Source organism: Callorhinus ursinus, unplaced genomic scaffold (genome assembly GCF_003265705.2).
Source record: "Callorhinus ursinus isolate GAN/ISIS: 27379988/994484 unplaced genomic scaffold, GSC_fseal_2.0 scaffold2, whole genome shotgun sequence".
Taxonomy (NCBI): Eukaryota; Metazoa; Chordata; class Mammalia; order Carnivora; family Otariidae; genus Callorhinus; species Callorhinus ursinus.
The window spans coordinates 36,100,009-36,116,003 of record NW_027397064.1 but is presented as its reverse complement, the minus strand read 5'-3'; the positions used below and the strand labels follow the sequence as shown (position 1 = coordinate 36,116,003).

The 15,995-nt window shown below is 43.9% G+C and overlaps 1 protein-coding gene across 3 annotated transcripts in view; it reads right to left on the bottom strand.

Moving 5' to 3' along the window:
• ANKRD44 (ankyrin repeat domain 44) overlaps positions 1-15,691 on the bottom strand; it is a 321,875-nt gene extending 306,184 nt beyond the window's left edge. For 2 of the 3 annotated variants that reach the window (XM_073880858.1, XM_073880849.1), the window contains exon 1: positions 15,457-15,686. Coding sequence is in view for 1 of the 3 variants with exons in the window: in XM_073880849.1 (XP_073736950.1) it covers positions 15,457-15,483 (27 nt within the window). In the remaining 2 variants the exon portion in view is untranslated. Of the gene's footprint in view, positions 1-15,456 lie in introns of all 3 variants that reach the window. The other variant, XM_073880874.1, reaches the window with a different exon arrangement.
• Positions 15,692-15,995: the final 304 nt, after the last annotated feature.

The following is a 15,995-nucleotide window of genomic DNA, read 5'->3' as shown; positions in this document are numbered from 1 at the left end:
CATAAACAAATGAGGGAGGCTGGGCTCCAATACGATTTTATTTATAGACACTGAAATTTGAATTTCATATAATTTTCATGTGTCTCAAAATATTGTTCTTTTGATCTTGTTCAACCATTTAAAAAATAAAAACTATTCTTAGCTGACAGGCCCAATACCAACAGGCCTCAACTGGACTCAGCGTCGGGACGGACAGTGGTCTGCCAGCCTCTGGGGGAGAGTGCAGAAGCCGCTGGCTCATCTAACCAACGACCTCATTCCTTAGAGGACACTGACACCCAGAGAGGTATAATGTCTGCCAGGTCTCACAGCCAATTCTGGCAGACAGGGAGGTAAGAATTAGATCTCTGGAAAAGCCCACTGAAGCCATAAAGCAGTGACAAGGAAATGTCCTTCTTGAGTTCAGCTCACAAGGACAGGCAGTAGGCACCTAAAACCAGAGATATCACAGGAACCTAGTTACTAGTCCCAGGAGCCTCCAATACCTGCCTTCGCACGTGTAAAATAACTTCTTATCGGCCAGTCACTACCCGGATTCTGAAGGTTCAGTATCAGCAGCAAGGACCCACAGGATGTGCCAAATAACCATCAGCCTGATTCTTTTCCAGCCTTCTGGGCACATAGCTCTGGTCATTTCTTTTGTAGCTTAACTAACACCCTTCACTTTGGTTATTCCAATCCTAGAACTCCAAGAAATAAATGTCAATGTGGTTGAAGAGCAATGTTCCATGTTAAAAATTTTTATGTTTAAAAGCAGAGTACAGCAGGTAATGACCAATTTAGTTTAAAGTTCAAGAGTGTCTCTAACATTCACCTTGGAAAGTAACATGGTCAGTCTCCCTCCATTCCCAGTTCCTTCCCTCTCTCTCTTTTTTTTTTTAACATTTATTTATTTGAGAGAGAGAGAGAAGAGAGAGCACATGCACGTGCGGTATGGGGAGTGGGTAGAAGGAGAGAGAAAGAGAGACTCCACACTGAGCGCAGAGCCTGAAGCAGGGCTTGATCTCACCACCCTGAGACCATGATCTGATCCAAAACCAAGTCTGACACTTAACCAACTGTGCCACCCAGGCACTCCTCTCTCTTTTCTAAAAAATGTATTTCTCTTTCTTTAATCCACTTTTTTTTCTTTAATCCACTTTTTTTTTTTTTTGGTACTACTCTCATTTTCACTTTCCTGTGAACTTTTTTATTTTGCCCTACATCTTAACCAGACATACCTCAAAATGAAATACATCTTAGAATTAAAACATATATGGGGTGCCTGGCTGGCTCAGTCAGTGGAGCGTGAGACTCTTGATCTTAGGGTTTGTGAGTTCAAGCCCCACAATGGGTGTCGAGATGATAAAAAAAAAAAATAAAATCTTGGGGCGCCTGGGTGGCTCAGTCGTTAAGTGTCTGCCTTCAGCTCAGGTCATGATCCCAGGGTCCTGGGATCAAGCCCCACATCGGGCTCCCTGCTCAGCGGGAAGCCTGCTTCTCCCTCTCCCACTCCCCCTGCTTGTGTTCCCTCTCTCGCTGTGTCTCTCTCTGTCAAATAAATAAATAAAATCTTAAAAAAATAAAAATAAAAAATAAATAAATTTTTTAAAATAAAAGAATTAAAACATACACATGTATCCAATGTTTTACCCACCTCCTTTTTAAACTGCATTCTATAGTTTTAAAAGAAAAAAAAAAGACTCCAAATTAAAGTGACTTTTTACAAAGAACCCTTCTTCTGACTTTTTTAATCACACCTTTTTCAAAGAAATATATGACTTCCTATCCTGTTATATGTTCATTCAAGACTTGAAACTTTAATATTTCTCAGAAATTCTCCCATGATGATTTTTTACGAAGACTGCCCTATCAACTATTTTATTCTTACACACTTCCTCAAAAAGACATGGTTTTATACTTCTGTGAAGAGGAAGTGGCATTCTTAAAAGTAATTTTCTGTTCTTTTTGACAACTTAAATCAAGAATGACTGCAAACTCCTCAGAATTTTTTCAACACACTTTTATTCTCCTAGATCTATCTAAACATAAAATTCTTCAGTCTAATAAACTAAGTCAACTCATTCATTAAAACCAAAATGAAAGAAAAATGCACTTCCTAAAACTGTAGAAACCAAAATGATACAATTCAAATCTCAGTATGGTGAAATTTCACACAAAAATAAAACAAACATTTTCTACCAAAGCTGTTTAAGTTAGAAATTTTTTAAAAAGACCAGATTAATGGTCATAAATTGAAAACAAAAAATAACTAAAATCATGTTCTCATAGAACTGAAATTGACCCTAGAGAACTAGTCTTTAATTTGACAAATGAAGAAACAACCAGAAATTCAAGGACTATTTATCGAGTGCCCATAGGCCACTTGCTGTACAAAGACTCTTCCCACTTGATTGTCACAACTTCCCCATAGAGCAAGTATTATTACAACCATTTTATAAGCAAGTCACAGTTGTGTCTGACACACCTAGTCAGAAGAGAGATGTGCCTATAGTCTAGGTCTTCAGACATCAACTTCTGTATTCTCTTAACTATGCCACTCCCATGTAATATTTTTGGAAACTGTTCAGAGAGACGTCACAACATTTCAAAACATTGTATATAGAGTAATAGAGTACCCTGGGACTTTGAAACAAGATTCTCTGCTAAAGAGCAGAGCTCCTCAAAATAAGATTGTTTATTCCTGGCTGCTAAGAAAACTGGAATTAGCAACTAAATGTTGCACTCACCTGATGGTCCCCAAGACTTAATTATACTGAGGTTCCAAAGCATCCAAAACCCTAGTCAACTGTCTTCTGAACTACACACGACAATATCATTTACTCAAGTTGCAACTGGCCATTTCTCAAGCCTACGATCTATTCTTACATCTGGGCTCCATTAAGAAGGATATGGAAGAGGGCACCTGGGTGGCTAAGCAGGTTAAGTGATCGACTCTTGGTTTTGGCTCAGGTCATGATCTCAGGGTGGTGAGACTGAGCCCCATGTAGGGCTCTGAGCTCAGCACAGAGTCCACTTGGGATTCTCTCTCCTTCTCCCTCTACCCCTCCTGTTTGTGCTCACGCTCCCTCATGCTCTCATGCTCTCTAAAATAAATAAATAAATCTTAAAAAAAAAAAAGGATATGGAAGGATTTTCACACTTGTAGAAGTAAACAAAGATATCTCAGCTTTGGGGGCACCAACCAACACCTACTGCCTGTTCAGGCAAGAAAAGAGGTGTGGCAACAAGGGTCATTAAAACTGAGACCTTATAACTGCTTGCTGTCTTTTTAAAACTACCCAGTTTAGGGGCTTCTGGGGGGCTCAGTCAGTTAAGCCTTGGATTCTTGATTTCAGCTCAGGTCATAACATCAGGGTCATGGGATCAAGCCCCGGGTGGGGCTCCGTGCTCAGTGGGGAGTCTGCTTCTCTCCTTCTCCCTCTCTCCTAGTCCCTCCCCCTGCTCACACGCAAGCACACTCTTTTTCTCTCTTTCTCTAAAATAAATAAATCTTAAAAATATATGTAAATAAATAAAACTACCCAGTTTAAATAGAAACATGGTTTAAAAGTAATGTAACATCAGGGCACCGGGGTGGCTCAGTCAGTTAAGCACCTGACTTTGGCTCAGGTCATGATCCCAGGGTCCTGGGATCGAGTCCTGCTTCAGGCTCCCTGCTCAGCGGGGAGCCTGCTTCTCCCTCTCCCTCTTCCCCTTCCCCTGCTTGTTCGTGCGCTCTCTCTCTCTCTCAAATAAAATATAAATCTTTTTTAAAAAAAGTAATGTAACATCATGATAAGCACCAGGTAATGTATGGAACTGTTAAATCACTATATTGTACACTGAAACTAATATAACACTGTACGTTAACTAACTGGAAATTAAAAAAGAAAAAGTGTTATCACAAAGTGACTTGGGGCAACTCTAATATCTCAATTCCCCTGGAAATACCTTCCACTGAAATAACTGTACAGGACAGCCAAATCTAGGTCTTCCTAAAGGCACCCAAGACGTGGATTTTAAGGTAGATGCTCAAATATCTACCTTGAGTTATGAGGGCCACTTAAACTAAGTCAAGAGATGGGTGAGCTTCACAACCAATTCAGAGTTAGTTGCCTATTTCTGTAGGCAAAAAAACTAGCAGAATTGTGTGCTTTTCTGACAATCAAAAAGGATTCTAACAACTCTACTGAAGATATTTTATCAGGGTGACAGTAGAAAACTTAGAAGGGACACAAAGAGAGGAGGAAGGAATAAACTGAAAGAAAAAAAAAAAAAGCTTCCAAAAAGAGTGAGTCACTAAAATATTTAGGTGCCCTGGGCAAATGCTAAGGTTTTGTGGTTTTGTTTTCTTGTTTTGTAAGATAAAGACTTTCTTTTTATTTTTTTTAAGATTTTATTTATTTATCTGAGAGAGAGAATGGGAGAGAGCTTGAGAAGGGGGAGGGTCAGAGGGAGAAGCAGACTCCCCAGCTGAGCCGGAAGCCCGATGCAGGACTCGATCCCGGGACTCCAGGATCACAACCTGAGCTGAAGGCAGTTGCTTAACCAACTGAGCCAAACATAACAACAATACCATAGTCATACTTTAAAGCATCAAATAACCAGGCAGTATTCAAATTTCCCCAATTGTCTCACAGAAATGTGTTTGTTTGTTTGAATCAGAATCCAAATCTGTTTGCTGCAATTAGTTTATATGTGCCTTAATTCTCATTGATCTATATATTTCCCCTCCCCCTCCCTTTTTTATCTCACAATTTATTTCTTTTATTAGTTTCAGAGGTAGAACTTAGTGATTCATCAGTTTCATATAACACCCAGTGCTCATTACATCAAGTGCCCTCCTTAATGCCCATCACCCAGGTACCCCATCCCCCCACACCCTCCCCTCCAGCAATCCTCAGTTTGTTTCCTAGAGTTCAGCATCTCTTATAGTTTGCCTCCCTCTCATTTTTCACCTTACTTTATTTTTCCTTCCCTTCCCCATGTCCATGTTTTGTTTCTTAAGTTCCACATATGAGTGAAATCATCTGATATTTGTCTTTCTCTGACTTACTTCGCTTAGCATAATACCCTCTAGTTCCATCTATGTGGTTGCAAATGGCAAGATTTCATTCTTTTTGATGGCTAAGTAATATTCCATTATATACATACATTTACATATTTCTTTCCTTTCCTCTTCTGCTTTCCTAGTAGGAACCCTCTGCTTCAGTAAATTCGGTCTTCAGGTTACCTGCTGGTTACATGGCACATCACTCACGTGGGATGCCTTCCACCCTCATCTGCTGTCTACATCATTCCCTTCCTCAAGGATCATTGGGCTCCCTCTAACTCCCTGATGCCTTTCTTAGTAACTATGCCCATCTCTGGACTTCTGTCATCCCTAATAAGTACCCCAGAATGTAGTCTAAACCTGCACTATACCTGGTTTGACAGCTATTTCATCTACCATGTGCATTCAGTAAACATCTGATGAGGGCCTTCCTTGCACAAGGCATGCGATACCATCTCTAACACCACCATAAGCTCCATGAGGAAAAGCACCTCTTGGGATACTACGCCTGTCTCAAGAGGCCAGAAGCATAACAGCTAAGAATGTGCACCTTGGAGACAAGCTTGTGCAGATGTGAACCCCAGAGTCATGTGACCCTAAAGAGACTACTTAATCTCTCAATTCTCATTTTCGTCATCTCTGAAGTGGAAGGATGATAGTCACTCCTTTGTAGAGATGTTGTCAGGATTAAATAACATAAAGCATGATTATTGTCTTATTTCCTCCTTCCCAATTCTCTCTCTGGTTTCTCACCATTTTACTGTACCTGTTCTTATCCTTTGTGGAAGGGGGGGCAGGGCCATAAGACTCCACCAGAGTCACTGCCTTGGAAGTGGAGTTTATTAAACAGACTTTAATGGCTTGAATACATAAAAGATGATCCACTTTGCCATGGGTCTGAGCATCCTTTCCCATAATATTTGGGGTCCACATCTCCCTTTCCCTAGTGTCACTCTGATATCTCCCCTATAAAGAAATGGAACCCACTGAGAACCAACTACGGTGCTAACCCATCCCCACCACCGAAAGCTCAATTTAAAAACGGGAGAAATATAACCAGAAAAGAAGACAATATGTGATCTTCTATCTTTTGATGGGGCAGAAAGATTACTCTGAATTTCCTTTGAATGGAAATCCAATATCCCAGTGTACAGATGGAAGCTCTGTTTATAGAAGTATTTTGGGGTTTTTTGTTTGAGCACCTAAAGAGTAAAAACATTTGAACATGCAGATACACACACACACGATATTTACATCATTCAATTAACAAACACTTATTGGGCATTTACTATGTGCCTTATACTGTTTCTAAGTGCTAAAGTTACAGCATTGAATGAACCAAGCTAACGAAACAACAAAAAACTCTGCCCTGTTATTTTTATCTCTTCTACACATAAGCTTTTATTTTTATAAAAAGACAAAATGTATGGTATAAGGGATATGTACTACGGAGAGGAAACAAAGAAAGGGGACAGGAAATGTGGCGTAGGCGGTTGATATATGGAGGTCAGGCAAGGACTCACTGAGAAGGTAACATGTGAGTAAAGATCTGAAAGGGGTGAGGCTGGGCATGCAGACTTAGACTTCTGGGGAAGAGCTTCACAGGCAGCAGGACATCAAGGGATTGCAGGCAGGATGGTGCCTGGTATGTTCAATGAACAGTGAGGAGGCGATGCTGGAGCCAAGGAGCCAGGGAGAGACAGGAGGAGACATGGCTGGACAGATGGGTGCAGGGGGCCTGGTGAGCCACTCTAGGACTTCAGCTTTTCCCTTGGGTGAGATGGGAGGGGCTGAGTGGAGAAAGGACATGATCTGAGCTTCAGAGTTCATCACTCTGACGGCCACACTGAGAGCAGAGCGTCAAGGCTGGGTGAGCAAGTCCAGTCAGAAGGTTGCTGCAATAGTCCAAGTGGTGGTTTGGCCAGGTGGTCAAAAGTAGGAAGTAGAACAAAGAAGATTTTTATAGTAGTGAACATATATTCAAAATACACAAAAACGAAAATTTTAAAGAGTTCTAAAAGAACTATGAATTCTGATCTTTCCCAAACTCAACAAGGCATCCTACTCAGCCCTGGCGTGGAGGCACCCCTGACTTTTGGAGGCCATTGTTTTAACGATAATGGGTTGGTTGATTTGTCCCAACTTACCTGAATTTCTCCTTCCTATCTTTCTCTTCATCTTGCCAGTCTTAGACAGCAACACAAGCTTCTACAGAATGAGTATATCTACACATACGTGGTCACTGTGTCAACTGCACCCAATCTCTGGGTCCAACACTGGTAAAACAGACTTGTTAGACCCAGATGTTATTATGGAGTTCAATAAAAAAGGATTATAGGGAGAACCCAGGCCATTTGCTAAAGCAGCATCTCTGAGAAAGGCTAAAGTGGGCACCAGCTCAGCACAGCTCACAGTTGATAAACACGGGGTCTGCAAGGCTTGCTCCCCTTGTCCAGCAAGAAGCTCCAGGGAATTCTCACAGGGCCAAACTGAGTGCAGCCCCGGGAGTTCTGTGTCCCTCCCTGAAATCCAGCTGCTGGAGATGCTAGAAGATGACATTCTTTGGGGAAAGGACCCCTGACCTTTAAGCAGAGCGTGTGTGTTTCTCAGAGCTGGTCAACTCTAGCTGCCGCCACCACCCTGGGGGGAGCGGGGGGAGGCGGGTAGGGGAGAGAACAGAAGTTCATGGAAGGCAGATACTTTTCCAAACCAGATTCCATGAGTTGAAACAAGATACCTGGGGCATTCTCTTACTGTTAGAACTTGAAAGAATGTAGAGGATTCTCCACCCATCCACCTCCATTTTATAGACAAAGAAACTAAGGCCGGGATTTGCCCAAAGCCATACAAGTATTAGAAAAAGAACCATGAGTATAATCCCAGTCTTCTGATTCCCATCTAGTATTATTTTGAAAATAAACAAAAGCAATTTAGCATTGAGACCTTTTTTTATTTTTTAAACATTGAAACCTTTGAGACAGACTGCAACTGTGAGGAAATTTTGCATGTCTAGGCCTCAGATGCTCCTACAAATCCCTCTAGTTTTACCAAGAGCTCTGGAGGCTCCCCTGGGGCAAAATAGTCTCCTGGTGTTAAAGATACCTTAGAAAGTTCCACTGGGATGCTTATGACTCACAGGTGGGGGTGAGGGAATTGCAGACACATGAAGACCAAGAAATACAAGCAAGCATTATTGGCTTAGCAAAGCCTGAAAAAGCCCAAAGGTGGACTATAGACTTCCTATTTGCTTGGTCCAATTAATAGAATACTAAATAAATTTTCAGTTTCAAAAGAGGAGACAAATAAAAAGATTCTTAAAAATTATGAATATCATAATGAAAAACTAGAGTCATGATCATTAATTTCAACCTCTTGGGCTACCAACTTTTTTACAGACTTGAACACTGATGAGAGAAAATACCTGCTCTCTCAACCTCTGAAGTCAAGCAGAAGGCAAATATGATGTTGGTAACAGGGTGCTAAAGGCCTAATCCATGAAACTGATGCTTTATAAAATAAGTAACCTCACATGATCTGTCAAAAGGGGGACCAGGGGTGGGGGGCAGGTGGCCATAGGGTAGGAATCCGTTCCTAAACCATGGACATTGGTTAAAACCTTCTTCTGGAATCTGGCTTTGTTACCCAGAAAATTAAACTGGAGCTCATCTGCAAATACGGCCTCCACGGCCACATCTGTGAAGAAGACTACAGGACAAACTGTAAACAGAGGGACTGAGTCACAGAGGTAGCAGGAGGAGCCTAGACACCTGAAAGGCATCTGGTCCAACCTCTCCATTTTACAAAGAAGGACATGAGGCCGGCAGAGGCTAATGCGACCTGCCAAGGGTTGGCTAAAGCACAACAGAGGCCACCTCTCCCTTACCTTATACCCTAGCAAACACTGATCACTGATCGTTACATTTCCCCCCATCCTCAGCTGCAAGAGCCAGAATGTTCCTCCAACCCCTCACCCAACCGGTCAGCACTGATGTATGAAACGGAAGCCATTTTTCCGACTCCAGACTTGTGTAAGGTGATAAAGCCATCTTTGTAATACCTGCTCCAGGGTAAACCTGACTCGAAAAAAAAAAAAAAAAAGACTAGTCTACTAGTCACTAGTCCACTTACTGTCAAGCCTGGGATAGCAAACACAGTCTATGTCACGTGACGGTGTGTCCAGGTTTACCTGGGACAGACCTGCTTCACATCTATTTTCCCAGCTTAATATTCAATAGTACCCCCATCATTCTCAAAGTTGTCCCAGAATGAATAAAAATGATATGGTCATCCAAATTCTATGTAACTCCTAATCGTCTACAAACACTCATAAATGTTTGTTTTTGGAGAACATGATATGTCAGGAAAAGAACACTGAATCAGTCACCAGGAGTTTTCTCATACAAAGGGGCTTTCAAATAATACTAAACCCAAATAATCTTCGGGGCTTTTTTTTTTTTATTATTTAAATTCAATTAGCCAGTATACAGTACATCATTAGTTTCAGATGCAGTGTTCAATAATTTATCAGTTGTGTATAACACCCAGTGCTCATCCCACCATGTGCCCTCCTTAATGCCAAATAATCTTTGAAAGGGCCTCAGGGATCACTACCGCCACCAATCTCTTAAATATATTGAGATTCAATATGGAAACTTCTTTGAGAAAAATAAAAAGGAGAGCCATAGGGGGCGCCTGGCTGGCTCAGTCAGTAGAGCATGTGACTCTTGATCTCAGGGTGGTGAGTTCAAAGAGTTTACTTTAAAAAAAAAAGAGAAAAACAATGAATCATGGAACACTGCATCAAAAACTAATGATGTAATATATGGTGATTAACATAACAATAAAAAAATTAAAAAAAAAAAAAAAGAGAAAAGGAGAGCAGAAGAATTGATCTCTATAAACTCACCTGCTCTGGAAGGGGCTGGTTGCCCTGAGAATAACTACTATTTCTTGAGTTCTTTCTGAGTACCAAACAGTGCAAAGTAATCCTCACACATAATCTTACTTAACCATACAGCAACTCCATCAGTCATTTATAGATGAGGTCCAGAGAAGTTGGGTAACTTGCCCAAGGCCACACAGCTAGGATGAAATGGGATTCTTACCCCAGAGGAAGGCTGGTAGATGTTCGGTATTTATCTGAACCACCTCCACCCCCTACCCCAGAGACCTCCTAAGGGTTAGCAATCCTTCATTCCTGGGGACATTCCTGCTGTGCTGATGTTGTATGTATTAGCTGGAATTTAAAGTTTATCTTATTCCCAATGACCCTAAATCTCTACTATTAACTTTTTTGAATTATCATTTTATTAGTAATAAAACTTGATTTAAAAACTATACAAATATATAAATATCTTTGAAGTGTTGATATATCATTATTACCTATATCTAAGATTTTATTGGAAATACATGAATCCTTAATGAGAAAAAAAAAAAAGAGAAAAGAAAGAAAAAATAAAAGAAAAAAATTTAAAAAAAGAAAATAAAAAAAGGAGAGCTATAGCTTACCAAGTTTGAAAACCAAAGGATTATTTCTCTCCAGCTCCTCACTATTTTTTAAATTATTTCATGTTATACTTCAGCCTTTAGAAACTCATGTTATATTGTTGAAATAGAAATCTTTTTAAAGAATGTTTCAGTCCTGTTTCTGGCACAAACAATTGTGCTTTTTGGAGTTTATATTTACTATTTAGAGGAAAAGAGGAAGTAAAAGTTGAAATCTTAAAAAAAAAGAAAGAAAAGAAAAGAAAAGGTATGTGCTGCTGGATTTACACTACAGCAGCCAGTCATTTATTTAAGAGACACATAAATTCAGTTTATTTGGAAAAATCAGCCAGAATAGTTGTTAGCTTTGTGGTCAAGAGAAAGATACTAATATCATCATGTGGAAAGGTGAAAGATTTTACCTGGCTACTAGAAGTTTCCTTCTATATCAAGACGTCAGGAGTAGTCCTGAGTAGAGACTGCAGATGGTTTTAACTGTTTCTTTCCATATCCAGCTTTCTGATCTTTCTACAGTGATCACAGTTTATTTGTTAATGACTAAGAAAAAAATCCCCAAGCTACCAATCAACAGGTCTTTCAGCACGGGGAGTGGGGTGGGGGGGTGGGGGGGTGGAGAAGCGGCCAGGATAAGCCACATCTGGCAACACGGGAGGCCTCAGAGCAGCTCCTGACTCGGACAGAACTGGTCTGGCCCCAAAAGCAAGAGCCTGGAGGAGTGTGGGGGTGCAGCTCGCCCAGTGGCTTCCTGGTAAATAAGAGCAGGCATCTACAGGCATCCATGGGTTCTACAACTGCACTGACCTTTCAACTATTGAAAGTATAGCCTTGTGGTTAGAGCCCCACCTGTGCAATCAGACTGCCAGGGTAGGACACAGTGCTCGCTTAGGGGGTGGATGACCCTGAACAAGTCAACTAGCCTCTCTATTTCTGTTTTCCCATCTATAAAATAGGAATCACACTGCCACCTACCTCCTAGTGAGGCTGAGAGGATTGAGAGAGAGGGCCCAACATACAAGAGATCACGATAAATGTAAGCCATTACTAGGTTTCTGCCAGGAAACACCAGCCCTCTAGTGCACTCCCCAAATCATGTGCCTGGATCGCAAAACAACTAAAGAAGGGTGCAAAGAATAAAGCCTTTCTTTTCCCTTCTTCTTTGCTGACGGTAGGACTGCAGCATTGTGTTTGCTATAAACCCAGTGCTCTTGGGAGCACTGGTAGGATGAGGGCGGCCCTATAAAATACACAACATGTCCCAAGGTCCCACACTATGAGCTAGAAATCCTGCTTTCAAAGTTACAGGATTTCTAGCTGCTTGCCACTGCCTTTGGAAAGGGGATGGGTGACTCAAGTGTGAGCTAGGACTTGGCAAGGGGACACCTAGCCAGAAGGCCTCCAGGCAGGAGGCTCCGAAAAGGGCCACCTGCTGACACAGTTTGTCTACAGGCAGCCCTTGAGATGGAGGTGACATTCTGCTGTCACTAGCAAATTCTGATAAGAACAGTGAACATTTCAAAGATCCAAAAGAACTAACCATTCTGGTGTCATAACTCCGAAAAACTTTTTTGGGGGGTTGAGGAGGGTGGCTGAAGATAGGAGCAGACACTTAAAATCACTGGAGTACCTTACCCAGACATAAAGAGCAGCCCCCAAAAGTTCAATCGCAAATCAAATTGCAAAGAATTTCATGGGTATCTTGAGCTAAAATGCATTACATTTGTATGAAACAGAACTTTCTCAAATTTAAAATCAGCTCACTTTATCAAAGATACAGAGAAACCTCCTAATGTCCATCTAGGAGGAAATAATCACATTATTATATTAATTACATAGGTGAGTATGTTCTATGCTGCACAGGGTGACCAACTCATCGTGGTTTGCCTAGAATTTTCCCAGCTTTAGCACTGAAAGTACCACATCTTGGGAAACCTCTCAGTTCTAGGCAAACCAGGATGATTGGTCCCCATATCACCGCAAGAAAAATGATGTGTGCTGTGTGAAGAGGAAAACAGAAGAGACACGGTTACAAATGCAGAAGTGCTGAGTGCTAAGTTTGTTTGTAGCAACAGCTTCCAGTTCCCTCTCACAGTAAAAAAAAAAAAAACGGTAACAATTAAAAAAAAAACACTAAAAACTACATTTGCCTCTTCCTTCTTTAAACTATCCCAAAACAGAGTTCAGAAGAGAGGGTCCCTCCTCATGCATGACCGAGATGCCAGTGCGGGACCGACTATAGACACAGTGACTGCCATCAACCCAGCAAGCTCCTGTCCCCGGCTTCAGCAGGACCGGAAGTGTCATCTTCTTACATTCTTTCCTTTAGGCAGGTTTAAAAACAAACCAAGATGGCTTGTGATTCAGGGTATCAACAATAAGAATGTGTCAGGGAAATTGGGATATCAAGCTAAGAATCCAAGAGCCATCGCGAAAAATCAAGGATCAGTTCACAAATAGGGCACTGAAAGATGATGGAGGAACCGGCAAGGGACTGTTTCACCAGCAGCTGGAGGGGGAGTCAAGCACTCTTCTACAAACTCTATGGCAGAGGCAGTGACCCCAAGCAGGCAGCCCCCCTACCCACAATGATGGAGCAAAACTCTTGTAGCAGGAACTTAAGCAAAGGGTTTTTAAGCCTCCGGTGAGGTTATGAACCAGCATCTAAGATTTTAGTTTCAAACTGAAAGGTAAGACTATATAAGGCAAGAAAGACCACATATTTCCTGGACCTAAAGCCACACAGAAACCTTCGTTGCTCACAACTCCACCCAGCCCAGACCGCCTCCTCATCCAGCTTCAGTCTGGCCTTGTCCCAAGAGAGGATGGCAATTCTTAGATGCTCCCGCACCTCAGAACTCCTTAGATCCCTTTTATGCATCTGGAGATAGAACCAAATGCAGACTATGACTCTTTTCTCCACAGTGATACTAGCTTCTTTGGGGAAGAGAGGAGATGTAGTCAGAAACATTTTAAAAGACAAACAGCTTTGAAAGTCCTACTCTGATAAGTCAAGAAGAACTTCCTTTCTAAGACCAAGAAATATACTTTTCCCTAGTGTTGATCTTGATTTAGGAGAGGATGCCTTCTTGTAACCCTTTCAACACATCCAATGAGAAGGCGGAGGTGTCTTACAACCTCTAGCAAAAAGCACAGAGCCTGGAAGGCAGGAGTTTCAGCAGCAATATGGGCCAACAGCTGTGGTCCTTGAGGACCACGTGCTTCACTTCTTCAGATCTCAGGTTCTGCATTTAAAAAAAAATAAACGATTTGGGCTAAGATTGTCTTTAGCATCTCTTCCAACACTAAAATTCTATGTGAAATTCTGTGGTGTATGTGATTATAACAATAATGCCCATTAGATTCGTTTTTGGGTTTTTTTTGTACTTTGAAGATTTAGGAATTAGAGGCAAGTATAGTAACTTGGGCCAGCGAGGATGGCATTACCAGGACAGACTAAAACTGGAAGATTAAAAAAAAAAAAAATGTCTAACAGTTGTCAAAGTATGTGACCAAAAAAGGTGGAGAGAATCCTAATATCAACTTACAAACACTTTTAAGTGCTCTGGAACCAACGGGAACAAGCAGATTCCTCACAATTACCAGCTGTTCTTCCTGCTAAATTTGAGGATAAGATGAATGTTAATTCAGTGATCTCTCCTCTACGAAAAGAAAAAAAAAAGCCTGTAAATACTTAGAGAAAACAAAGCAAAATTTTGAATCTAAAAGATATGAAAGCAAATCATTCTGGTGCTTGACTGAATCTAAATCGCAGGATGTTCTGGCTGGATTCTACCCGGGGACAGCAAGGCAGCTGATTCACCCCATTCGAGATGTAGGAGATGTTTCATACCAAGGAATGGCATGTTTGATAGGGTGTCAAAGTCAAGACTGCCTCTGCGCCTACCAGGACCCCCAAACAGTGTTCATTTCACTGTCCATGAGTAAATAGCAGAAGGAGAAAAAGCAAGCTGTTTCCTTTTTTCGTGAAAGGAGCTGCAGAGTTTGGTCATGCAACTTGGTTGGGCGCCTGTGGGTGTCAATATCCTAAGAGCAGCAAAGTCTGCAAAGGTGGGGTGTTTCCATTCCAAAGACCTACAGCAAGGACTGTCAACCGAGTGAGCAAATAACCTCACTTCTCCAAACCAGGACTCCGAAGCTACCCTGTGCGGTGTCTCAGCCAGGAAAGCAACAAAACTGATCCACACAGGCACAGAGAGGGTGGTCCACTGCTGTGAGTGGAGCCCTGGGGCTTCACCTCCTCCCGGGAGAGACGGGTCAGAACCAAAAGCGCCTTCTCCAAGGGTCCCCATCGCGCACCACGCACAGACAGCCTCTGGGCGACTAAAGAGGAAGTCAGAATGTCATGTCAAAAGGATAAAGACAGCTCGACCACACAAGAGCCGCGGTCTGGGCCGGTCTCCGGCTTGGCTCGGGGAAAGGTCCCAGGCTGCTGCGATCCTCTCTCCCTCTCCATCCACCCGTCCTCCTTCCGGCGGCCGGCACCCGCTGGCCGAGCCCACGCTGCGCAGCACGGTAGGAGCCGGAGGAGCACCTCGAGCCTCCCCTCCCCCTGCCCAGTCCGGGCCCGCGGACAACGCACACCCGCGCTCAGCTGCGCACACCCGCGCACAGCGGCGCCCCGGCTGCGCCCGCCGGCCCACCGCCCCTTCCCCAGCCCTAGGGCGCGCCGCGGGCACCCAGCGGAGCGCGCAGTTCCGACGGCCCAGGGCGGGGACGGCGCAGGGGAGGAGAGCCCCAGCCGCCGGCTTTCGCAGCAGCCGGTGGCCGCACACACTCCTCCCCTTCGCCGCGAGTAAACAGCTCGCGGGCGCTCTCCGCGCCGCGCCCCCATCCCCCCGCCGGGGCTCCGCGCCGCCCCGCGCCCGCGCGTCCCGCCCGCCGGCGCCGCCGCCCCCTACCTGGTCGGTGAGTTTGAGCACTGCCATTCTTCCGCTCCTTCGCGCGCACACACATACAGGTCCCCGGTCCGCAGATGTCACGCCAGGAGCCGGGGAAGCGGAAGGGATTGCCAGGGGAAGGGAAAAAAATCTGGCTCCCGAATTTGACAGCCCTCCCCCTGCTCCTCCTCCGCCGCCTCCTCCTCCCGCCGAGAGGCTGACACTGGCTAGTGGGGTTTGCAGCCGAGCCCGCCCGCCTTTATACAGGAAGTACCGGCTGCTGCCAGCCGGGCCGCCACTGACATCACCGCGCGCTGGCTCGCTCGCGGCCGCGCCGCCTGGGCCGACGCTGCCTCCTGCCGCCCGCAGCCGGGCCTCGCAGCCCGCGGCCCCCCGAGCTCGCTTGCGCCCGCGCCCGACGCGCGGTGGGGCCAGACTGCCGCCTGCTTTCGGCGCCTGCACACTGCGCCCGGGCGAGCCAGCCCCGCTGCCCTGCGGCCCCCAAGGCGTTCGCGGTGAGAGACGCCCCACCCCCGCCCCGGGGCTGAGCGTGGCCCTCC